The sequence below is a fragment of the Neoarius graeffei genome, chromosome 9, assembly GCF_027579695.1.
Source record: "Neoarius graeffei isolate fNeoGra1 chromosome 9, fNeoGra1.pri, whole genome shotgun sequence".
Lineage (NCBI taxonomy): Eukaryota > Metazoa > Chordata > Actinopteri > Siluriformes > Ariidae > Neoarius > Neoarius graeffei.
The window spans coordinates 74,825,689-74,853,138 of NC_083577.1; the positions used below are offsets into that span (position 1 = coordinate 74,825,689).

The 27,450-nt window shown below is 42.4% G+C and overlaps 1 protein-coding gene across 2 annotated transcripts in view; it reads left to right on the forward strand.

Annotated features, from left to right (window-relative positions):
- The window catches only part of traf3ip1 (TNF receptor-associated factor 3 interacting protein 1), a 108,041-nt gene extending 81,864 nt beyond the window's left edge, over window positions 1-26,177 (forward strand). For both annotated transcript variants that reach the window (XM_060930281.1, XM_060930282.1), the window contains exons 14-15: window positions 19,814-20,037; window positions 24,729-26,177. In XM_060930281.1, the coding sequence (XP_060786264.1) occupies window positions 19,814-20,037; window positions 24,729-24,891 (387 nt within the window). In that variant the 3' untranslated portion in view covers window positions 24,892-26,177. The remainder of the gene's footprint in view (window positions 1-19,813; window positions 20,038-24,728) is intronic.
- The last annotated feature ends 1,273 nt before the right edge of the window (window positions 26,178-27,450 follow it).

Genomic DNA, 27,450 nt, shown 5'->3' on the forward strand with positions numbered 1-27,450 from the left:
CCACGCCTTGCTCTCGGAATGATCTTTGTTGGTCGACCACTCCTGGGGAGGGTAACAATGGTCTTGAATTTCCTCCATTTGTACACAATCAGTCTGACTGTGGATTGGTGGAGTCCAAACTCTTTAGAGATGGTTTTGTAACCTTTTCCAGCCTGATGAGCATCAACAACGCTTTTTCCGAGGTCCTCAGAAATCTCCTTTGTTCGTGCCATGATACACTTCCACAAACGTGTTGTGAAGCTCAGACTTTGATAGATCCCTGTTCTTTAAATAAAACAGGGTGCCCACTCACACCTGATTGTCATCCCATTGATTGAAAACACCAGAGTCTAATTTCACCTTCACATTTACTGCTAATCCTAGAGGTTCACATACTTTTGCCACTCACAGATATGTAATATTGGATCATTTTCCTCAATAAATAAATGACCAAGTATAATATTTTTGTCTCATTTGTTTAACTGGGTTCTCTTTATCTACTTTTAGGACTTGTGTGAAAACCTGTTGATGTTTTAGGTCATATTTATGCAGAAATATAGAAAATTCTAAAGGGTTCACAAACTTTCAAGCACCATTGTAAGGTCTTTGTTGTACAGGGCCTTCCATATCAGTGCTCAGTGGGAAAGAGTAAATGAGAATTAATAATCATGTAGGATACATAAAGTATATAATAGTACATAACACAGGAATGAATTAATAAAGCTTATTAGATAAATGCACTGAAACTGAGGTGTTTTTTCATCCGAAAAAAAAAGTCTAAAGCCCCACCAATTTAATTTGCTTTCTGCCTTGTTATATTTCATTAAACCCTATATAAGATTTATTTAAAAAAAATGTTAATAGCTATTATTCTAGTCATATTCATTGGAGATGAGCAATCGTGCGCTCTGATTGGCTACTCTACTACTAGGCTATCAGCTCATGTACCGTGAGTAGAGAAAAACAAAATAGCGTAGCGTGTTGCTGAACCAACTGAGGACGAAAGAAAAACTCTACTCAAAAACAACCCCCCCCCCCCCCCCCCCAAAAAAAAAAGCAACAATCTATGGAATAAAAGTATTTGATGGTAGGAACGTATCTCCATCCATCCATCCATCCATCCATCCATCCATTATCTGTAGCCGCTTATCCTGTCCTACAGGGCAGCAGGCAAGCTGTAGCCTATCCCAGCTGACGATGGGCGAGAGGTGGAGTACACCCTGGACAAGCCGCCAGGTCTTTTTTGCACCCACCCCCACCCCACCCCAAAGAATTATTATTGTTGCGTTTTTGTGCCTACTGCTTCATCGAGGTGGAGCCACTGTCATCATGTTGTAAGAATGAGTGTAACAATGGTGCACTGCGCATACGCATAAGCATTACAATCACCAGAACGGCGAATCGTGATCTTGCGATATGAACAGTTGATCTCGCGATATCAAAGGTATACAAGAACAAGTGGCGAAGCTGCTACTGTATGTCATCGTGTTGTGAGAATGAGTCTAACGATCATGAAACTTCGTAACCAGTCAGCACTTATCCTGATCAACTTCGATTACCCGTTCTACTTCTTGATAAACTTCAGAACCAGAAGCGAAATAAGAGAAACCTCGTTATAACGTCGTAGTATCAGAAGATAATCGGCAGATGAAAAGTGAAACAAAATTCACCTCGTGGTGTAATATTCAGAAATATATCATCAATCAGAAAGCACATAATGCTTTAACAGGTGTAAAGTATGGTATTAAAGCCCATGATGGTGTCATTGGAGCTGATTCTCAGGAATCTCACACACACACACACACACACACACACACACATAGTGTATGTATATATTTTTTTAAAATATATGTGCTGTAAGGGGCGGCACGGTGGTGTAGTGGTTAGCGCTGTCGCCTCACAGCAAGAAGGTCCGGGTTCGAGCCCCGTGGCCGGCGAGGGCCTTTCTGTGTGGAGTTTGCATGTTCTCCCCGTGTCCGCGTGGGTTTCCTCCGGGTGCTCCGGTTTCCCCCACAGTCCAAAGACATGCAGGTTAGGTTAACTGGTGACTCTAAATTGAGCGTAGGTGTGAATGTGAGTGTGAATGGTTGTCTGTGTCTATGTGTCAGCCCTGTGATGACCTGGCGACTTGTCCAGGGTGTACCCCGCCTTTCGCCCGTAGTCAGCTGGGATAGGCTCCAGCTTGCCTGCGACCCTGTAGAACAGGATAAAGGGACTAGAGATAATGAGATGAGATATATGTGCTGTATTTACTGTATGGATATGGGATCAGAAAATAATTTTATTTATAAGCAGTAGCCACATGTACCCATAGGGTAGCTATTTTTCCCAAATTCCTTCGGTCATTTCGCAGGTTTGTTTACGTTCTAAGTGGAAATGATTTTGTTGGACGTTTTGTATAACGTTTTTATTTATCGAATTTGCAAAAAAAAAAAGCTCCGTTTCTCAAAATCCAGTGACTGTTGATAGAATAAAACAGTTATTCCACTCAATCTCATCATATATGGCTTATAGTCGACTCGGTGCTACGCGCCTCAGCTCATGTACAACTTGATTTTGTGGAATAACTGTTAATTATAACATAAGTGGTAACAGGAAGTAATTTTTTTTTTGAGGACATTCCAGAGCATTAAATGCAACTATACATTGATTAGAAGTACGACGTTGTTATTTAACAAATCAAAAAATTCATCATTAGTAAATAGCTCCGGTATAAGAGAAATAACATACTTTGGGACAACTTTGGGGCCCGTCACTTCATCACACCACTCTGTTGTTGATTATTTTCCTGTAACAGCACATCCTGTCATGTTTTATCCCTTGGATTTATTCCTTAAAGGGGAACTGAAGTCATTTTTAAACTTGCTTTATTTCTTAATTAACGTGTTATTCAGTTACGTTTTCGGTTTTAGTAACCCTATATCGTGACTCGTATTGGCAACTAATTGCAATTAAATATGATACTTATCGGCCGATTTGGTTTTTAGCCGTGTTGACTTTAGTTCGTTTGGTCCACGGCAGGCGTCGCTTATCCGCACGATCTTCACGAGACTTGTGCGAGACTTCGAAACGTGAAGTGTCAGCCAGGTGTCAGTGCCGCCATTTTGAAAACTGTTTTCCAAATGAAATATTGCACAAAAACGAGTTTAAATGACGATTACTGCCTACTTTTTTTTAAACTTTCCTGATTGCTATCAAAACAAACAAAACTTCCGGCTTGATTACGTCAGGATTCGAAAGAGGGCGCGCGCGTCTTTTGACGACGTTGGCAGATGTCAGTCACTTTGACTTCCGCTGTACGTTTTACTTCCGTCCTACGATGTCTCGCACAGGTCTCAATGGACGTAAATGAGATTCATTGTTTTGACATATGGACTGATATATTACAGAGCGTATTTAAAACACTCATAACTTGCTATAGCAGCGACAAAATAGTGATCAGGAATGCATTCCGATATTTAATAAAATGAGAAATAGAATTTTAATGATAAAAAATTTGCCTTCGGTTCTTCTTTAAACAGCAGTTATTGTCACCAGTATGTCTCATCTCATTATCTCTAGCCGCTTTATCCTGTTCTACAGGGTCGCAGGCAAGCTGGAGCCTATCCCAGCTGACTACGGGCGAAAGGCGGGGTACACCCTGGACAAGTCGCCAGGTCATCACAGGGCTGACACATAGACACAGACAACCATTCACACTCACATTCACACCTACGGTCAATTTAGAGTCACCAGTTAACCTAACCTGCATGTCTTTGGACTGTGGGGGAAACCGGAGCACCCGGAGGAAACCCACGCGGACACAGGGAGAACATGCAAACTCCACACAGAAAGGCCCTTGTCGGCCCCGGGGCTCGAACCCGGACCTTCTTGCTGTGAGGCGACAGCGCTAACCACTACGCCACTGTGCCGCCGTCACCAGTACGTTCTAGATTTATTTCTGTCCAGAGATAATGTAGAAAAAGCATTTTCTACATTTACATGGCATTTAGCAGACGCTCTTATCCAGAGTGCGAAAGTGAGGTCCACAAAGTGCTGAACTTCTAGACAAGAAAGTTCTAGTGCCAACTGAACAAGTGACAAAAATATTTGGTGTAATATTCTGTTTATGTGTCAATACTCAAACCGCCAGGGCAACAAACAGACCATATAAAGTACAACGAAATAGAGAGCTCAAACTCAAACGGCGAACCCTCAGCTAGACCGTACGCAGCCTGGGTTGGTCAAGACCGAAACGCAGTTACACAGTAGACATTTATTTTGTCGGATTAATGAAAATCTTTCACAGATAGCAACTCTTTTTTTTTTTTTTTTTTTTTTTTTTTTGAGGCCATGTCCTCCAGTCCTGCTCCAAAACGCAAGCAGATGATGATAAATGTTTGGGGTTTTTTCCTTTTTTTTTCTTCTCCTCCAATTACCACGTAGGAACAATAAACTGGACTTTCCATATTTTATCGTGAATATATTTTTCAGAAGCAGCGGCGTATGATTTCCATTCAGACGTGGTGCACGGTGGAGCCCTCTCCAGTCCTCAAGCTCTGCTGCACTGGCTTTCTCTGAGCCAGCTCCCACAGTCAATATTTAGACACTGATTCAGTCGGGAGGTGCTTTTATCTGCAGTGTGTTCACAGTGTTGGGTGGTCCACCTTGCTGGAGTGCGCACTGGGCTCACATCTGTCGGAGTGTGACTGTTGGTCTGATGGATGCGTTGTTTAGTAGTGCAGCTCATGCTGAAAGCCCCAGCCTCAGCTTGACCTTTGCCATGTGTGCCGACACGCACAAATGCACCCCGTGTGTCTGTGTACTTCATAAACCGGGCCGGTATTCTCTGTGTGTGTGTGTTTCACTGTCCAGCGCTTTCTCCCTGGCTGTTCTGCTCTTCAGCACTGCCATGTAAACACACAGCCACGATCCATCCCTGCTGGCACTCCGACAACTCGTATTATACCAACATCCAGTGCTGAATACCACGCACTCCTTCTTTTTCTTCTCTCTAGCTTCTTAATTTCAAAATAAGTCTGGATTTCCTTCCATTCCTCAATAATCAAATTAGATTTCCCAAGCCGGCGTCTGGAGTGGAATCCGAGCAGCACGCAAAGCACTCGCCTAATTCACTTAATGCTGCTTCATCAGGTCTCAGACTGCGCTGCCATTAACGTTGGCCATGGACTGGGCGCTCACTCACTTTCAGGGCACGGCACACGCTGAACAGAGCTGCAGGTTAACTAGCACACCGCACCTCCCTCCCCTTCCTCACTCGCCTAGTCAGCTGCATGGAAAACAAGCTACAATGACTTCCTTCCTGACTTGAAAGGGGTGAGGGTTCACCCTCATAAAGCTGCAGCTCCGTTGTAATCTTGGTGGGACGTCGAGGGTTAAAAATGTAAATACCGAGCTTCCTTATCCTCCAGACCAGTATAGACTTACAACACTTATAACTCATTCTGCAAACAGCAGGAATCTTTCGGAAAATTCAAGGGCGTCGAATACAAATGCTTTTCTCTGATCGAATATCCATATAAATCAATCATTATTAAGTGAGTGTAGGTTTCTGGAATTTGTCACAGTAGCTTAAATTATTTCTAAAGCCTGTTCTGTTCTCTGTAAGTCTGGGTGCCCAGATTTGTGGTTATTAATTGTGACACGGTAAGCAGAAGTCTGGTCGTTCCTACACACATTTTCATCCGCCTATAAAGCAGAGGCTTCTTTTATTACAACCCCAGTTCCAAAAATATTTGGGACGTTGTGTAAACTGTAAATAAAACCAGAATGTGGTGATTTTTGCAAATCATGGAAACCCTATATTTCACTGAAAATGGTACAAGTGTTGAAAGGTTTTTTTTTGTTTGTTTGTTTGTTTTTTTTTAAATCTATGCTCATTTTGAATTTGATATCAGCAACACATTTAAAAAAAAGTTGGGACGGGGTATGTTTACTGTTGCACTGTATTGCATCACCTCTACTTTAAACAACACTCTGTAAACATCTGGGAACTGAGGAGGCCAATTGCTGTAGTTTTGAAAGAGAAATGTTGCCCCATTCTTGCCTGATATACAATTTCACTTGCTCAACAGTTTGGGGTCTCTTTTGTCATATATTGCGCTTGAAAATAATGCACCAAATGTTGTAAATAGGAGACAGGTCTGGACTGCAGGCAGGCCAGTTTAGCACCTGGACTCTTTTACTATAGAGCCATGCTGAAAGAAGGAAGGCCTTCTCTGAAAAAGATTTTGTCTGGATGGCAGCATGTTGCTCTGAAACATGTATACATCATTCAGCATTAATGAGGCCTTCCCAGATGTACAAGCTACCCATGTCATGCGCACTAATGCACCTTCATACCATCACGGATGCTGGCTTTTGAGCTGTGTACTGATAACAAGCCGGATGGTCCCTCTCCTCTTTAGCCTGGAGGACGTGGTGTCCATGATTTCTAAAAAGAATTTCTACTTTTGATTTGTCAGACCTCGGGACAGTTTTCCACTTCGCCTCGGTCCATCGTAAAAGAGCTCGGGCCCAGAGAAGGTGGCGGTGTTTCTGGATGTTGTTTATATCTGGTTTTAACTTGCATTTGTTGTCTGTTATTTTCAATGAAATATAGGGTTTCCACGATTTACAAATCTTCACATTCTGTTTTTACTCATGTTTAACGCAGTGTCCCATATATTTTTTTTTTTTTGGAATTGGGGTTGTACTTTACCATCATTAGTACTTTTAATATTTTGAGCATCTGTTTTAATATTAATGTATATTTCAGGTCCGTCGGATTGAATAAAATCTTGCTGTGTTCAAGTGACTGAAAGTGAATAACTGGTTAGTAACTGATATGAGTGAAGCTCCACTGTCTCTCGGCACATCCAGTTTGACTGAAGAATGTGCTGTGTATTTTACGACTGACCTCATCAGTGACCCTCTGAGCGCATGTATATTATTATAAAATACTTGACGCAGGGCGTCCTTTTATTTAGACAGAATCGGCCCCTCGCAGCAGCTGCGTTTTTATAAGCATTTTTTCCTTCTCGTCCTTTTCCTCTTTTTTTTTTTTTTTTTTTTACACCATCAAATTAGCTCTGATGAAGTTTGGCGATGTATAAATAAACCCACTGGCACACAAATGGATGACTGTTGAGTGAGCGCCACACAGGAGAAAAGGCCAGCATATTCTCTGCAGGACAGGCGGGAAAATAAATCTTTCTCTCTTCAGGCCTTTATCTTCATAAACGCCTACCTTTTTTTGTGCGATTGTGTAAATACATTGCATTGCTGGAAGTGCACTGCCCTCGGAGAGAAATCAATAACTTGTAGAGAATTTGTCAGTCACTGGAAAGGAATTCTGAATTGGAAGCAACCTGTAGTCAGTAAGTGAGGAATAATAAAAAACAAACAAACAAAAACTAGGGCTTGTGCTGATCTAGACCCCTTGCATGTGACATCACACATCACGTAATAATTTCTCTTGGTGGACAACCAGACACCGTCTTTCCTGTAAGCAAGGCTTAATCTGTCTTAAAAGTAGACGGCCTTTCGATTTCATAAAACCGGTGACATTTAGTTCCCTCTGAAATTTGGTCAGTGTGATATGTTTATTTCTGTAATATCTTGGAGAAAAAAAAAAACTAACACCTTCTGCGCGCTTCGGCAGCGCATTGATATCTGAGCTCCGTATCAATGCGCTGCCGGAGCGCGCAGAAGGTGTTAGTACGCCTGTCATTATAGTGCGAACTTTCCATAGCATAGAAAATCGCTACGTTTCAATTTGTGTAACTGAACTTGTTTCATATCACTGGTCATATAAACCTATGTAAACAGGAAAAACGCGGAAGAGTTTGGTTGCATCTAACTACAGCCCCAAAAAATACCATTGGCCATACTGAGCCTAGCTACATTGCTAACAGGAGTGACAGCGCGTCTGACTGCGTCTGACTGACTGGGAGGTCGCGCAAAGCTCGGACAGGTACGGAGCAGCTCGTCTCAATTCAGATAAGAGCATTTTTCATTATGGAAGTACGGTGGACTGGTCCTTTAAGTAAAAATTTAACTGGACAACTTTCACTTGTATCAGAGTAACATTTGACCACCGGGATCTGTACTTTGACTTAAGTAATGAAGTTGGGTACTTTGTCCACCTCTGGCTTTAACAAGCTATTCAGATTTGGCTCCTCTTGCACGTGGTGCGCGTTTTTGGGACCCAGCCATTATGGGAAACACCTGATACTAATTTGAGCGAAATCAGCAAATACAGACCGATACGGATACGGACGCTGTTTTCACAGAGGCTTTGCGAATTATCGTTATCACTGTCACGTTTGTTTCTAGCCATGTTTATAATGCTGTTTAAATACTCTGCTTTATGATTCTGCTTTCGTTTGTGTGTTGTTTTTGTAAATATCACGCCTGCTAATAAACACTCTTCCTGCACTTGGATCCATCTACCGCCGTCTATCTTGTAGTGTCCTGATCCCCAGATCTTTAACCCAGCCACATATAAAAAGTTGTTCTCCTCCACGCTCTTCCAGGTTTTCATCTGTGTGTCCGTGTAGAATGATGTCTGCAGCACCAGGTAGTCTGAGATGTCGGGGAACTTGACGGATGGATAATTTTCCAATTCGTAGGAAAGATCCTTCTTTGTTAGCGTGTAAGGCTCTAATCCCATTGAGTGGGTTCGGTATCCACTTCTTGGTTTTAATAACTTGCTTGTTTGCTGAACACAAACATGGCAATAAGTTCTTGTGTTAATGGACCAGACTCCACTTTTGGATCATTAATCCCTTTTGACTGAGAATGACCCGCGTGCAGGGTTTTATATTGGCTTCTGGCACATCCATACAGTTTTAAATACAACACCTACAATTAAAAACAGTTTGTTTTTACTGCATTTATTTAATTCCCGGACTCCCATCTGTAACAGGGAGTGATGTTGGATCCCATTAATACACTTTACAATAGATTATTAGATTCTAATAGAATAGATGAGCCAAAATAATTGGGGATCTTTTTTTAATGGGCCCCGACTTGTTAGAAGTATGAATAGGTGGGCCTTAAAGGAACAGTCCACCGTACTTCCATAATGAAATATGCTCTTATCTGAATTGAGACGAGCTGCTCCGTACCTGTCCGAGCTTTGCGCGACCTCCCAGTCAGTCAGATGCAGTCAGACGCGCTGTCACTCCTGTTAGCAATGTAGCTAGGCTCAGCATGGCCAATGGTATTTTTTGGGGCTGTAGTTAGATGCGACCAAACTCTTCCGCGTTTTTCCTGTTTACATAGGTTTATATGACCAGTGATATGAAACAAGTTCAGTTACACAAATTGAAACGTAGCGATTTTCTATGCTATGGAAAGTCCGCACTATAATGACAGGCGTACTAACACCTTCTGCGCGCTTCGGCAGCGCATTGATACGGAGCTCAGATATCAATGCGCTGCCGAAGCGCGCAGAAGGTGTTAGTACGCCTGTCATTATAGTGCGGACTTTCCATAGCATAGAAAATCGCCATGTTTCAATTTGTGTAACTGAACTTGTTTCATATCACTGGTCATATAAACCTATGTAAACAGGAAAAACGCGGAAGAGTTTGGTCGCATCTAACTACAGCCCCAAAAAATACCATTGGCCATGCTGAGCCTAGCTACATTGCTAACAGGAGTGACAGCGCGTCTGACTGCGTCTGACTGACTGGGAGGTCGCGCAAAGCTCGGAGAGGTACGGAGCAGCTCGTCTCAATTCAGATAAGAGCAGATTTCATTATGGAAGTACGGTGGACTGTTCCTTTAAAGTAGAAAAGGTTGAGAACCCCTGATGTAAGCCATACAGCCTGCACTATAGTCAGAGCTGTCGTTATAGAAAAAATGGTCAACACCTTCTGACCAATCAGAATTCAACAGTCCTGTATGTGTAGTATATGCAAACACGCATTAGCTGGTAATAATCCCGTCTCGCTGTCCCTCAGCTGTGAGACTCGTCTTGCTCGACTGGCTCCTACCGCAGGGACGTTTGAACAGCAGCTAGCTGTGCGTGTCCTCCTCGTGTAGCTCGGTGAGGTCGGGCCAGTGATGTCAGTGGTGACCCGGCTGCATCCTGTACTCAGGATTCTGTCCTCTTCTCACCCCATTACCACGCTGCTATTTTTATGATGTAGCTTGACAAGGCGCGTGCTTCCTTTACGGAGGAAACTCCTGAGGAGAACTCTATTAATCTTTCTTCTCAGAAGCCCACCATGAGGCCTCGCACCAGCAAGAGAAATATAAGCAACAGGAACAGATCAAGTTCTGGTGGCTCTGTGTTCGAGACTCTACTTAACATGGTTTATGGATATGTTTCACTTTAACTTGAATGTCTGAAATATCATCAGAAAATGTCTGCAGTCGTAAATTAGCTCCAATGGATGTAAAAAAAAAAAAATTCTCCACATCGAATCGGTTCCTATTATTTGCTAAACTGTGTGTGTTGGACAGATGTTTGAAGGCAGTCATGGCTGAATCCGCAATCTCAACGTTAAAAACTACCTATTATTATTATTATTATTATTATTATAGAAGTAGTAGTATTTAGAAGCGTTAAATACGGTTTTGTTTTTTCTCTCTACCGTATCAGTCTGAGTAAAGAAGGTGTAACTTTCCACTCCTCCAAACCAGCATATCTTCTTCTGTTTGAACAATAACGAATCACAACATATCCCACTGAAATGTGTTGCATCCAAAGAGCCGCTTTAAAGGCGGCATACACTCACCAAAAAGACTAGGCGATGTTTTTCCCAGTCATCACCTGTGCACCTGTACTCACTGTAGTTTCAGTTCATGGCTGAAAGAAGGGGAACCTGATGTGGTCTTCAGCCCATCCGCTTCAAGGTTTGAAGTGCTGAAGCATTCCGAGATGCTTTTCTGTGCACAACAGTTGTAAAGAGTGCTTATTAGCTCATCCGGCCAATAGGGGAATGAGCTGCTGCTAGCGTCGTCCACGTTTCACGAAAATCGCTGCTTCTCTCTCAATTCTTCACTAATTTTTATTCTTTTTAGCAGGAAGGTGGGTCTGCTTTGGGTGCATATACTATAGCTTCTATCCAAATTTGCATAATTGCAATTAATAATGCAGATATGGTGTAATTAATCAATACCTAATGAGCAGTTTCCACACAAATCGCTTCTTCTCTGTCAATTCTTCACAGATTTTGATTCTTTCTGGTATGAAGGTAGGGGTGCCTAGGGTGTTTATAACTTCTACCCAGATTTGCTTAATTACAGTTATTAATGAAGTTATGGACTAATTAAGCCTGAATGCCTTAAGCAGTTCAACAAAAATCGCTTCTTCTCGGTCAATTCCTCGCCGTTTTGGATTCTTTCTGGCAAATAGGTCAGTCTTCCTAGGGTAGATATAGCTTCTATATAGAGCTTGTATATAGCTTGCAACACTTATTGGCCCACTTTAGATCGCTCCTTCTGGACTAGACGCGGCCGGAGTGAGCTACGCTGGCATCGACGGTCTCGTTTGAGTTACCATCGCTTTCCTGTTAGCTTGAACAAGTCTGGTCAGACTTCTCCAACCTCTATCTTCAACAAGATGTTTCTACCCATAGAACTACTAGTTACTGGAAGTTTTCTGGGTTGTTGGGTTTTTTTTTTTTTTTTGCACCATTCTGTGTAAACTCTAGAGACTGTTGAGTGAAAATCTCAGGAGATCATCAATTTCTGAAATACTCAAACCAGTTCTGATATTTGATGTGAACATGAACTTGAAGCTCCTGACCGGTGTGGTGATGTTTTTTTATTTTTCCTTCACTGTGCTGCTACCACACGATTGGCTGATTTGGATAACTGCATGAATGAGAAGGCGTACAGGCGCTCCTATTAAAATGACCGTAGTGTACGTTATAGAATGGGAAAACTCGCGAATGTTAGTTACTGCAGTCTAGTATTAGCGGTTGGAAATGCTATTATATTCTGGCGCGTGTGAGAAAGAAAGATGTATTTCTGGAATATTAAACACGTCCAGGCGGCACGGTGGTGTAGTGGTTAGTGCTGTTGCCTCACAGCAAGAAGGTCCTGGGTTCGAGCCCTGTGGCCGGCGAGGGCCTTTCTGTGCGGAGTTTGCATGTTCTCCCCGTGTCCGTGTGGGTTTCATCCGGGTGCTCCGGTTTCCCCCACAGTCCAAAGACATGCAGGTTAGGTTAACTGGTGACTCTAAATTGACCGTAGGTGTGAATGTGAGTGTGGATGGTTGTCTGTGTCTATGTGTCAGCCCTGTGATGACCTGGCGACTTGTCTAGGGTGTACCCCGCCTTTCGCCCATAGTCAGCTGGGATAGGCTCCAGCTTGCCTGCGACCCTGTAGAAGGATAAAGCGGCTAGAGATAATGAGATGAGATGAGATGAGATTAAACACGTCCAATTAATAAGCTGGAACAAATCGTGCCTGACTTTCTAATCTGTCGACCCTCGCTTGTCCAGACTCGAGCATCACGACACGAATGTTCGATGATGTCATGGTTTTGGATTCAGTGTGCTACTTTCTCCATCCTCATTTATTATCCCTGTGAGGTTTCATGCGAAGGGAGCCATTTTTCTTGTCGGAGTTCTCTTTGAAGAGCTCTCCTGATTTTGTTCCTCATCAGCACTCGGTCATGTGTTTGGTGTGTGTTTTCTCATTAAGAAAATGAGGTTTGAAGCCTTAAATCCACATAGAGTAATGAGCATGTGGTTGCACCCCCGGGTTCCCTGCCCTGCTGTGACGTTAGGAGGGAAGGCCGAGGGCATCCAGCACCCGCGGTGCCACCTGCAGCAGTCTCACTGCGCTGCTTCTGTCTGTCTGCTTCTGTCACTGTCTGAGCTAATGGGAAAACCTGCTCTCATCCTCCTTGCTCAAAGCTAATATTTTTCTTGGGTCCAGGGATTGTAGACCTCGACAGGGCCCCTATAAACGATTGATTTATGTCCACTGAGACAGAGTGCTGCTTTTTTTTTTCCCTCCCCTCCTTCAACTGCGATTTCGTGCAAGAGGGTTGAGGTGCAGGAATACGACAAACAGACCAAATCGTGCTTGGCCTCCGTGCTCCAGCGACAGTGGGCTGAACGCACTGGCTAGTGTTTGTCTAGCAGGGGTGTTTAGGGGTGAGCATAGCCACCCACCTTGCTGATGGCCAGCAGACATTTCACTCTTGACATGCAAACTGAAGAGGGAAATCCGAGATAAGGAAAAAAACAAGGCGTTCTCGTTCGACGTTTTATAAACCTCTTAAAGGGAAGTAATGTCGTGAGTTTCTAAACCATCTGTCCATAATTAACACACGATTTAAGGCTACAACCTTAAACCTATATTCGTAATGTGATTAGAGACCAGATATGAATGAAAATCTAAATATTAACTAATCATATTAAATTTTTTTTGAGCTCATGCGATCACACATCATCCGTCTGTCATCGTCGTCTGTCCACAATTTACAAAAATCGCTACTTCTCCATCAGGATTGACCAGATTTCAATCAACCTTACATACAGTGTTCCTCAGGTGGGTGTGCATAAAAGTTGTCAAGATAGTGGTGCCACCGGTCATATTTACGATTTTATGGGCGTCTGAAAATTTTTGAGGGCCTCGTCACGTCACATTAAACTGCTGCAACGTTTTCACTGAAACTCATCCAGAAGACTCTAAAGACATGTACCAACAAGAGTTCTTCACCAGGTGGCACCAACTGCCATGGATGAGGCTACATGCAATTTCACGAAAATCGCTACTCTGACAAGCGTGATCAGATTTTGATCAAACTCATATGGAATGTTCCCCAGGTTGGTGCGTATAAAAGTCGTCAAGACTGTGGCCACCACCTGTCATTTAACATTTTATGGGAGGTTGAAAATTTTGGGTGACTCGTCACACCAAATACTACTCTTCGTAAACTGCTAGGACGTTTTCACTGGAACTCACTCAGAAGACTCTAAAGGCATATTCCAACAAGAATTGTTCACCAGGTGGCGCCACCTGCTATGGATGAGGCGACAGAGGGGTCGCATGCAATTTCAAGAAAATTGCTACTCCTCCAACAGGAGTGATCAGATTTTGATCAAACTCCTATGGAATGTTCCCCAGGTTGGTGTGTATAAAAGTTAAGACGGTGGCGCCACCTGTCATATTTAACATTTTACGGGGGGTTGAAAATTTTGGGTGACTCGTCCCACCAAATGCTACTCTTCGTAAACTGCTAGGAAGTTTTCACTGGAACTCACTCAGAAGACTCTAAAGGCATATTCTAACAAGAATTGTTCACCAGGTGGTGCCACCTGCTATGGATGCGGTGAAATAGGTTGGTGAATATGCAATTTTACAAAAATCGCTACTCCTCAGACAGGATTGATCGGATTTCAATCAACCTTACATACAATGTTCCTCAGGTGGGTGTGCATAAAAGTTGTCAAGACGGTGGCGCCACCTGTCATATTTAACATTTTATGGGCGTCTGAAAATTTTTGGTGGCTCGTCACAGCAAACACGACTCTTTGTAAACTGCTAGTGTGTTATCATTGAAACTCACTCACTCAGAAGACTCTAAAGGCATATTCCAACAAGAATTGTTCACCAAGTGGTGCCACCTGCTAGGGATGCGGTGACATAGGGGTCATATGAAATTTCACGAAAATTGCTACTCTTCCGACAGGAGTGATCAGATTTTGATCGAACTCATGTAGAATGTTCCCCAGGTTGATATGTATAAAAGTTGTCAAGGTGATGGCGCCACCTGTCATATTTAACATTTTATGGGCGTCTGAAAATTTTTGGTGGCTCGTCACAGCAAACACGACTCTTCGTAAACTGCTAGTGTGTTATCATTGAAACTCACTCACTCAGAAGACTCTAAAGGCATATTCCAACAAGAATTGTTCACCAAGTGGTGCCACCTGCTATGGATGCAGTGACATAGGTTGGTGAATAAGCAATTTCATAAAAATCGCTACTCCTCCGACAGGATCGATCAGATACGCAACAACAGTGGCCGATATGAGTTCCAGCCTCATTGTGGCTATTTTCTTGTTCATAACTTGTGTTGTAGGATGTGGATTTGGTATTCTATTGAGGAAGATGTGCTAGTTAAGCTGTGTTGTCTTGTAGCCCTGGGTTTATCAGGCATCATGACAACACAGGTAGTGGTCAGTGTGAGAAGATTTGACAGGATTTAGCCTTTGAGCTAAAACACAAGAGGTACAAGTGAAGTAGTTGTTACTGAATATTGCTGTAAAATAACTTCACTGCCATACTCTGTTACTAAAATAAACGAGGTCTAAGTCATGTCTTACAGACCATTGTGGAGGGGTGTGTGTGTGGGCAGGCGGTGAGAATGAGGCTTGTTTGGCCTAGTGCCACACACAGCCTGCGCCTCCAGCTGAGTAAACATGGCGTGCGTGTGTGCGCACATATGCCAGGAAGGGTGACTGGGCTAAGCAGGACCCCTAAACCACACAGTGTGTACAAAGTAGGCCCTCACTAACCACTCATAGTATAGATCCCATGGCCATTTGTGTTTGATCTTGATATACATTGGTACATTTGTATAATTCCTGCCTTGAAATCCGAAACAATCGTAGCGTTGAAATCCTAAACCGCTAAATGCCAGCTTCAAACTCCGTTCCTTTTTTAAAAAAAATAAATTCCTGGTGCATATCGAGTTCTTTGAACCTCGTTTTGTATAATTGACTTGAAGTGCTCCCTCCTGTGAAATGCGCGAGGCTCTTTCTTCCTGCCACTAGTCTGTCACTCCAAGCCCACTTTTAAAGACCTTTATAGCCCATAGCGCTTTCTTTCGAACTCGATGATTCGATATCATCACTGCTGCATATAAATGAGCTACATATTAAATTTAACGATCAAATGAGACGATCAAAATAATCCAGTTGAATCGAATCTCGTTTAGTGCCACAGATGATGCATGAATTCAGAGTGATGTAAAGCTTGCATTCAGCGATGAGCGCTGGATGTGGAAGGAATAAACCACTTGTGAGCGCGCTGTTTGCTGTTGGAGGAAATCGGAGTAAAGTAATGAGTGACGGGGTGGTGTGATGTGGCCGAACATGAAGCGGTGTTACTGTTACCACCCTGAAGTTGATTATTTTCTTCAAACAGCACACTCCAAAGTGTGTTATGCCTCAGCAGTTTTTCCGTCACTGAAACATTTTTATTGGCCTGAAGTTTATACTGTAGTTACAGTTATTAGTGCAGAATATCCATAAAACAAGTTCGCTCTTATTATTACTTATGTTATAGTAGCTGTGTATAAACAGTCATTCCCTCATCAGCCTCTCTCTCTCTCTCTATCTGTATGTTACTAAGACACAAAAGCACTCCTGCTATTGTAGAACATTTATATTGTGGTGTAATGTCCAAAAGTCATACCCAAGACTTCTTTACCCGACAGGGAAAACTATTTATTTATTTATTTATTTATTGAAAACTCTCCATTTTGCTGTTACAGTCACAGGGATGGTGCTAGGATTTTTCGTTCTGGGTCGAGGGACCCATGTGACTGGCCAAATTGGGGTCCCTGGTATTTTTTTGAGAGTCCCAAATTTTTTTTTTTTTTATGTATGTATAACAGTCAGAGAGAGAAATATGTAATTTGCCATACAGTCGCAGTGTGCGGCCACAATCTTGCCATTCCCCCCCCCCCCCCCCCCCCCCGACAATCCACGGAGTTAAAGGGTTTTCGGTCATTCTTTGCAAGTGTTTAACCTGGAATAGAATATATGTAATATGTCTTTATTCAGGGCGGCACGGTGGTGTAGTGGTTAGCGCTGTCGCCTCACAGCAAGAAGGTCCTGGGTTCGAGCCCCAGGGCCGGCGAGGGCCTTTCTGTGTGGAGTTTGCATGTTCTCTCCGTGTCCGCGTGGGTTTCCTCCGGGTGCTCCGGTTTCCCCCACAGTCCAAAGACATGCAGGTTAGGTTAACTGGTGACTCTAAATTGACCGTAGGTGTGAATGTGAGTGTGAATGGTTGTCTGTGTCTATGTGTCAGCCCTGTGATGACCTGGCGACTTGTCCAGGGTGTACCCCGCCTTTCGCCCGTAGTCAGCTGGGATAGGCTCCAGCTTGCCTGCGACCCTGTAGAAGGATAAAGCGGCTAGAGATAATGAGATGAGATGTCTTTATTCACTAGATAAAAAATACATATCAAGTGTAACAATACAAATGACAGAAATGCCTAAATGTAAAACCAGTCTAAAAACCTACATCAACTTCTCATCTTATCTCTTTATTTTTAGCCGCTTTATCCTGTTCTACAGGGTCGCAGGCAAGCTGGAGCCTATCCCAGCTGACTACGGGCGAAAGGCGGGGTACACCCTGGACAAGTCGCCAGATCATCACAGGGCTGACACATAGACACAGACAACCATTCACACTCACATTCACACCTACAGTCAATTTAGAGTCACCAGTTAACCTAACCTGCATGTCTTTGGACTGTGGGGGAAACCGGAGCACCCGGAGGAAACCCACGCGGACACGGGGAGAACATGCAAACTCCACACAGAAAGGCCCTCGCCGGCCACGGGGCTCGAACCCGGACCTTCTTGCTGTGAGGCGACAGCACTAACCACTACACCACCGTGCCGCCCTACATCAACTTATTAACTTGTATTTAAAAATCTATTAAAAAAAATTATTCCTAAAACGCTCTGTCCTTATTCTAGGCATAACGCTGGATCTGTTCCTTAGAGAGTCCTGTAGAGGACTTTTGCTGACATCACAGATTTTTGTTCATCACGCGACGTCCGCCATATTGCCAGGCAAACAAAGAAAGAGCAGCGACAGTTAATAATGAAAATCGAGACGACTGCAGTCAGTACAGTCTCTCTGAAATGATTAAAAATGTATTTTATAGCAGCAGGTTGCGTTACATCCAAAAACTGAAACATGCAGGCATTACAGATCCATATAATTTATCCACAAACGTATTTATTTGTTCTGCCCACTGTGCGCTCTCTCTCTCTCTCTCTCTCTCTCTCTCTCTCTCTCTCTCTCTCTCTCTCTGTGCGCACATGCATGTGTTCACCACTTCAGATGGGTTAAATGCAGAGGAGGATTTTCGCTGTGTTTTGAGTGTATATGTGACAAAGGCTTAAATAAAATTTACCCACAAATGTATTTATTCCACTTGAAAAGTGTACAATAAACCAGCTACCATATTTGGGACACTACGAAACCCTGAACTATTTAGTATTTGGGACTTCAAAATACACCGGAGACGCTTACCAATATTTCAAGGCAGGTTTCGTGCCGGGATGATATGGGAAATTCCCGATAAAGAAAAATACCTTATTATGACAAAGTTTAGCTCAAACGTGGACTTCTAATAGTAATAAACAAGCCAGGGCCTAGATCTAGCATATTTTATGGTGTTTACCCGAGTCTATATTAACAGTACATGACAAACATGCTGCTAGTCTCACTAAGTAGTAGGTCTACTAAAAATATATTGCGTCCAAACCAAAGCCCACATCCAGATATACATTTTAACGCTGCACAGAGCTTTCATACCAACCTGATATAAAATGTTCTCCACACACACACACACACACACACGGGGATGTTTTTCTTCCCATTTAAACGCAGCTCGCTGTTTTTCTCGTTGTTCAACGGAAAATGGTGAAAAGTTAAACCAGGCTTCTCCCTACATCTGTTATTACATCCAAAAGCACTACAGGTCTCTGGCATTGTTCTTTTAGATGTAACTTCTACCAGTTTATCTGTAGATGTTTACCGAATCGGGCTTACAATCACTCGCGTACGCTTGTGCAGGTCGCTGGTGAACACAAAGCTCACCAGGCAACATGGCCGCGTAAACAAATCCGCAGTTATGATGATGTCACGTGAAAGCGACCACGACGTTGTGACCTTTTTGTTCTGTTCGCTTTTGCTTTGTAAAAAACAATCTCACAGATTTGCCAAGGCAATAAGAAAAAATTCTTCAAGTAGGAGCACTGCGACCCGGGACGCATTAAATTTCTGAACATGCTTTATTTTTTTTGCATAAAAATGCATGATTTCTGCATTAACGTGATCCCCGAGTCATAGCTCCTGTTCTTGCTGTTTATCTGTAAAGATAGGTTGAAGTCTACTTAGAAACTATAAAGATGGCTGTTGATGTTCTTCCTTGGACTGCAATTGCTACGAACAGTCTCCATCCTTGACTTCATGTTCAAACTATAATGAATTCAGTAATAACTCTAATGCTTATCTTCATAAGTTGCTCCTAAGATCATAAGTTCATGGTTACACAATTGTACTTTTGACGATATAGTTTGCATTTATGGAAGAGAAATGGTTTATAATCGCATGATCCAGTGTCACTTTGATGATGATGATGATGATGATGATGATGGTTTCCCTTTTAAGTGTGGTTCCTCAGTTTCTTCATGTCTGCTCAGGGAGTTTTTCCTTGCCACTATGGCCTCTGGCTTGCTCATTAGGGATAAATTTATAAATAAAATTGAATTGAATTGATTTTAGTCAGTAAAACTATCTTGTCTTATTACTGCTGTTAATAAGTGCTGCTTATTTTAATATGAAGCACTGCTGCGCGACTGTGCGAAGCCTTTCCTTCTTTGACTCGTTTATTCATACACTTCCACATTTCAGGATGGTATAGCGAAAGATACTATGACTTCAGCATACTGTCCCACTTTCACTCCGTCAGTGATGGATGAATCAACCATCCAAAGCAGCAGTAGACCTTTTTCCATGTATTTTTAGAAACTTTGATTACAGGGAATTTTTTTTTTTTAACTAGATAAGCTATTTCTTCTGAACTCGACATATTTCTCACTCTAAGCCCCTGGCGTTGGTGTGTGTTTCAGGACCGGATGCCGGTGATGGAGGCGGCTCGTAAGAAGGAGCGCGAGTTAGTGGTCCGAGAGATCGGGCGTCTGCGAACGTCTGTCCAGAGTGTGTGTCGCAGTGCTCTGCCGTTAGGCAAAATCATGGACTACATCCAGGAAGATATGGACTCCATGCAGAACGAGCTACAGAGCTGGAGACGCGAGAACAGAGAACATGCAGAGGCCCTGCTGCAAGAACAGAGGTAGTGTCGCTCACACACAAGCAGGGAATTCAGGGTTGGTAAAGGTAATCATCAGAAAATTGTGGTGATGTAGTGGTTAGCACTGTCGCCTCACAGCAAGAAGGTTCTGGGTTCGACCCTCGCAGCCGACGGGGACCTTTCTGTGTGGAGTTTGCATGTTCTCCCCGTGCCTGTGTGGGTTTCCTCTGGGTGCTCCAGTTTCCCCCACCATCCAAAGACATGCAGGTTAGGTAAAATACCCAGCCACTGGGGTTGTACCAGCCAGTGTGTACTTAGTGCCAGTCCCAAGCCTGGATAGATCGGGGAGGGTTGCGTCAGGACCGGGCATCCGGTGTAAAACCTATGCCAAATCAAATATGCGGATCATAAATTGGGAAGGAACGGGACCCCTAATGGGAGCAGCCGAAAGAAGTAGTGTAGTAATCATCGGAAAATTGCTGTGATATAAGAAGAATAAAACTCTCCTGCTGTTATAAGAAAACAGTCAGGTTTTTTTTAGTGGTGAACAGCAACACCATCCTTTATAATTGACACTATCCGTTATCAACACTTAAGTTATTCCACGAAATCGAATCATGCATGAGCTGATAGCTGTCGAGGCGCGTAGCACCAAGTACCAAATCCATGTACGAGATTGAGTGGAATAACTGTTTTATTCTATCCACATTCACTGGATTTTGAGAAACGGAGCATTTTTATTTTTTTTGCAAATTCAATTAATAAAAACTTGTTATACAAACGTTCGACAATCATTTCTGCTTAGAATGTAAACAAACCAGCGAAATGACAGGAGCAATTTGTGAAAATGGCTATAAAATTTTTTTAAAGGTGCATTCTTCCCATCAAATACTTTATTCCATATTTTGTTGCGCTTTTATTTTTTTAATTTTTTTGGGTGTGTGTGTGGGGGGGGGTGTCTTTTTCTTGTTTTTTGTCTGTTGGCAAACCAACTTAAAGGTGCATTACCACCACTGACTGGCCTGGAGTGTGGAACAGGAAATACTGGGGGGGACAAGCAAAAAAAAAAATATATATATATATATATATATATATATATATATATATATATATATATATATATATATTAGTGCTGTCAAGCGATTAAAATATTTAATCGCGATTAATGTCACGACTGTCATAGTTAACTCGCGATTAATCGCACATTTTTGTCACATGAAAAACCATTGTAATTCTCTTATCAGCATAATAAAGTGAATGGGCTTGCTTTGTACCAATGTTTTTTTTTTTATTGCAGAGCATAACACTACGGAGCCGTAGAGGGGACATGGTGAATAAAAAAATAACAAAGCGTGGGAACGACTTATAAGGCGTGTGCACGAGATATTAATGCGCGCGCACGAGTTATAACCCGTGCGCACGCTTTGCGTTAAGGCGTGTGCTCGGGTAGTTAAAAGTGAGGGGACGAGTTACTACGGCTCCGTATAATACGTCTTGTCACAGCCACTGCAAAGTCGGGCTGGAGCCGCCGATGGGAAAACGAAACCTAAGCCGAGCACCGTGGCTCTTCGTCCTGAGGCGCAGCAGCGCGAGCTTTGGGGGGAGGGCAGAGGACTCTGGCTGTGCGGGGTGTGGCATTACAGTCTAGCTGTTATCGTTTTTCTAAGCAAAGTCTCTGTTCCAAGTTCCTGGCAGTTTCAAAAGCTTATGAAAAACCTACATCATGTCACAGAGCGTTAATCTCGCAATAAAAAAAAATTATCGCCGTTAAAATTGAGTCAAGTTAACGCGTTAATAACGCGACATTTTTGACAGCACTAATATATATATATATATATATATATATATATATATATATATATGAGTGATTCCACGCTTATGGGTACTGAAATGGGGACATGAACTTATTCACCTAAAACCATTTCTTTTTTTACCATCAGGTCACAAAACATGTAATCTTGAATGAATGATATGTTAAAAGATAACTTTAATTTTCTGAGATGTAATAAACATATTTATATGCCAAAGTCAAGCCTATGAGTTCCAAAATGATGTCTGTTACATTACTTCTGTTACGATTGTCCATCTCGCGTCTGTTACAGATTAATTACAATCTAGCTATATACCATGTTAATCTTATTGAAAGAATGTGTATGTTTATTCTACTACACATGTTTATTAATTATATTTGCTAAAACATCACCTTCCTATGTTTCAAAAAGTAATTCTACATTGTTAAAATTGAGAATCTATATGTCCACAACACTTCTGTTACGTTCTGACTTTGGCATATAAATATGTTTTTATTACATCTCAGAAAATTAAAGTTATCTTTTAACATATCATTCATTAAAGATTACATGTTTTGTGACCTGATGGTAAAAAAAAAGAAATGGTTTTAGGTGAATTTTTAAAAATAAGTTCATGTCCCCATTTCAGTACCCATAAGCGTGGAATCACTCATATATAATCTCATTATCTGTAGCCGCTTTATCCTGTTCTACAGGGTCGCAGGCGAGCTGGAGCCTATCCCAGCTGACTATGGGCGAAAGGCGGGGTACACCCTGGACAAGTCGCCAGGTCATCACAGGGCTGACACATAGACACAGACAACCATTCACACTCACATTCACACCTACGGTCAATTTAGAGTCACCAGTTAAGGCCTCTGCATGCTCTTGCGACAAGGCTTTCGCAGATAGCTTTTTGCAGACAGTTGTAATTTATCGTTGAGCGGGGAGTAATAGGCGTGCGCGATGTTATTCACCGCCACAACGCAAGGGGGCGCGAAGTCGCAAAATCGCTAGGAGTAGTTGGTGGGTGTGGTTAGTGGAGTGTTTATCCTCCGGTTACTTATAATGACTAGAACTGGAGTCGTATAGATGTACGTACTTCCTCGATCAACCGCTCTTCGTGCTGCTCCATCTTCGCTCGTGTTTTTAAAAATGGCGGTCGTGAAAACAAAACAAACCGGGAAAGTAGGGAAGCAGAAGTGCGTGTACAGCGGATGTAGAGTGGACCAATCAGAGCCCTCTTGTCTGCGACGCTGTCTGCGAGGCTTCTGCGGTGGTCACAATTTTTGGGAGGTGCGCGCAGAGCGTCTGCGAAGGTGGGGGGGCTACGCAGACGCTATCTGCGACACCGTCTGCGAGGACTGCGTTGTCGGCATAAATTGGCCTTTAGCCTAACCTGCATGTCTTTGGACTGTGGGGGAAACCAGAGCACCCAGAGGAAACCCACGCAGACACGGGGAGAACATGCAAACTCCGCACAGAAAGGCCCTCGCCGGCCCCGGGGCTCGAACCCGGACCTTCTTGCTGTGAGGCAACAGCGCTAACCACTACACCGCTCTATCTATATATATATATATATATATATATATATATATATATATATATAAAATACACACAGAGAGAGAGAGGGGGGTAGTCGTTGACTTATGACTGCGTTTGGTTACGACTGACCGGTCGTAAACCGATCTGGTCGTAAGTCGGCCTATGTTAAATGAACGTAAGTATATTGTGATGTGTAATGATATTGTAATCATCTTAAAGTCTTATTTTATCAACATTTTCTTATTTCATTACCTTGGCTCATTATTTGGTTTAAGTCAAACACTGCATACTACACTGTGTACAGTACAATTCGTTTAATATGTGCAAAACAAAAAATACGAAATACAGGTGTGAAAAATAGAAAACATTTTAGTTTGAAACATACCAAAATACAAATGTAAAACATAGCAAAATACAAAATTTAGTGACCGCTGGCATCACTGGTGCTTGGCTGTGGGTCGTCTACGTCATCATCAGCTGTTGCAGCGCTCGGGCTGGCGGGAGGATTTGCTCTTTTCATAAACACGGTAAGCCTCGTCTGAATTATTTTTCTTTTTCTCTTCATAAATTTCACGATATGGACGAAGCGCATCATGTACCATCCGTTCAGTCCTTGCAAATCGTTCTATGTTTGGGTCCATTGCTTCAAACGGACACGGGAGAAGTTTTCTGTACCGGGATACTGCTCACACTGAGCAGCGTGCGTGGTGAGAGGCTGGATGCTGGGCAATGCCGAGAGCTGGGGCAGAAACTGTCGTACGCTCAGCTAGCTTAGCTGGGAAACGCTCGGCAGTTGTAGCCAGACGGTCGTAAAGTCGATCGGTCGTAAGTTGCATAAGTCGTAAGTCGACGACTACCCATATATATTCTTTTAGCTAGTTCTGTTTCTTTGAAATACTTGATGATGATGATTTTTTTTGGGGGGGGGTTTTGTTTTCAAGTAGTTTTTATTTCGTCCTTGGTTGGTTCAGCGACATGCGCCGCCATTTTGTTTTTCTCTACTTGCAGTATATGAGCTGATGGCCTTGTAGTCGAGTAGCCAATCAGAGCGCAAGATTGCTCACATCCAGTGAATGTGGATAGAATAATATTGATTATTTTCCTATTAACCCCCCCCCCGAGTGTTTTATTCCTCACGTATCCAGGGTTTATAGCTGAGTAAACTTTAGACAACTGCTGGACAATTATTACACTGACTGATATTAGAATGGATTTTTTTTTTTTTTTGCTTTTGTTTTTTAAAATTAATGTATTATTCTTAAATACAATGATAACTTTTTATAAAACTTCTACTGTCTAGCATAAGGTTTCATTCATTGTCCATTCCTTCCAAATCACCTGGACTATAGTGTGTGTGTGTGTGTGACTTCAAACCCTTGCATTGTGTGTCCGTGTCAGAATCACCGACAGCGCTGTGAAGCCCCTGATGACTGAACTGGCTGAACTGGAGCAGCTGATCATGGAAGAGCAGGACAAGATCTGTGCCATCAAGTCCAACATCCTCCAGAACGAGGAAAAGATTCGCAAGATGGTGTCCAGCATCAACATCTCGCAAACGTGAACCAAGCAAGAAAATAAAGCGATCTGCACGCAGTACACACAGGAGAACGCTTTTACCCGCTCTCTCGCGGTGGGTGGGGGAGTGTTTAGCAGTTTGCAAGGGGTGTCGGATGAAAACTAGAGGGAAATGGTACAAATCGGGTCGCCCTGTTCACATCTACTTGACAGTTAAAGGTGCCTTCTGTTCATACCTGAATCTGTTCTGGGTGGGCGAGCGGGTGGGCGGGCGGGCGGCACTCCTGCACTGTGTTCATCCCTTCTCATAGATTTGCACACATGGTTTGATTGAGAAATAGACGTTTGGTCACAGTGATATTGATGTGGTATACATTTTGTAACAGGGGGTGTCTCTCTCTTATTTATTTTTTTATTATACCTGCTTGTTTTTGGCGGAACATAAGCATCTTATCCAGATTTTTTTTTTTTTTAAATTTAATATTTATAACACCGAGAGAAAGCTTCCTGGTAATATCTAAGACTTTATTGCTTTTCAGGTGTACTGTATCTCACTATCTCTCCAAAGCTTGTCTTAAGCAATAGCAGCCTGTTTTCTGGACAGACCTTTGTTTTAGTTGTTTTAGTCCAAACCACACCATTCTCAGCTTCCTCTTTTTTTTTTTTCTCATTTTAACATTTTCTTTCCCCCAGTGCTGTCTGGAAAACTAGCACATAGTGTTAGCAGTTGAAATTTATGCATGCCAAAAGCACCAGTCAAGCACCACTGCACTTTGATCAGGAAAACTGTGACTGGAGACGTGTGTGTGTGTGTGTGTGTGAGAGCAGAAAGCTGTCGAGCTACAGTACAAAGACATTGAAAAAGAATCCTTCGTTCTGTTTTAAAGGTCACTTTTATCCCTAACATACAGATTCTGCCTGTAGGTCGATTAGAAAAAGGACACGTAGGGTTCATGGCACAGTTTTATCCAGTTAAACACAAACTTTTTTTCCAAAAATGAATCTTTTGTGGAAAAAAAAAAAATAAGGTGGAAGCAGAGCAGAAATATTTTTATATGACTTTCAACTTCTTTTTAATCAGTGCATAATAAATATGTCAGTATTATTGGCTATTATTATCATAAATATGAATTATGGCACTGTCGTGGAAAAAGGACAAAAAAAAATCTAACGTCCGTTTAACATTTAAAGATGGATTATGAAGCATTTCCTAATTTCCTATAAAATGTACACTGTAAACTATTTTTATCACACCCATATTGTCTTTGCTGTATAATATGTATATTTTGTTTGTATCATAGTTCACAAATGACTATAAATTTTGTAGTGCAGTAAAATAAATGGCTATGTTTCAGTAAAACACTTGCACATGGCCTGTTTTGTGAAAGTGGAGTTGTGAAAGTTTGCTGTTTGGTTGATGAGCTAAACACAACATTAGTGGGGAATTTTAATGATTATTTTGGACGGCGTTATTGTGGAAGTGATTAATGCGTGGAGATTGTGTTTCTGATGAGTTCATGTGAAGTCTTGGTGGCGTCTGGCATGGCACAGTCACATGCTCCGGTACACGCTGCCTTTGAAGGCCGAGCCAATATCTCTGGAACAAAAACAATTTCATAATCTAAGTGCCTGTGTTAGAGGCCCGATTTTTATTTTTCTGGCAGACATTAAGACAGCTGCACGGGACTAAAACATACACACACAGAGACATGTCCATCTCTCTCTCTCTCTCTCACACACTCTATCTTCATATGTCTCTCTCTCCCCCCTCTCTCTCTCTCTCATATATATATATATATATATATATATATATATATATATATATATATATATCTTGCTTGCCATATCTCTCTCTCTTTCCATCTCTCTCTCCCCATATCTCTTACACTCTCTCTAGCTCTCCATCTCTCTATTGTTCTCTTGCTCTCATCTCTCTTGCTCTCTTTCTCTCTTGCGCTTTCCATCTCTGTCTTTCTTGTGCTCTCTCTATCGCTCACTCTACATATCTCACACGCTCTCTTTTTCTCGCTCTCGATCTCTCTCTCTTGTGCTCTCTCCATATCTCACACACTTGCTGTCTATATATCTCTCTTTTGTGCTCTCCATCTCTCTCTCTCGTGCTCTCTCTATTGCTCTCTCACTCAATATCTCATGCACACTCTTTTACTTACATACATACACATTATATAAAAATAAATCTATCTCACTCTCTGTCTCGCTCTCCATATCTCTCTCACTCACACACACACACCAATCAACCATGTGGAGACCCTTAGCCCGGTATTGAGAACTGGCCTTTTCGGATTTGGAGGCTCTTGAAATCCCAGGCACCTGGCTGAGAGGCCGCTTGGAGAAATGAGTGAATGTTCGGATTAAGACTGAACGATTGGCCTGTATGTGTTCCTTTTGTCTTTCTCCTCATCCTGTCCATGTGTGTCCATAACAGGGGCAGCTGTCTTCAGCTAACGCTGTGGACAGAAACTTCCTCATCCAGCAGTTAAAAGCAAATTTCAGTTTATAATGTTTTTTTTTTCTTAATGAAGCATTAATTACGGAATAAAACATGACTAGGAGTGCAGTTCTAGGAAATTAACACAAAAGATGT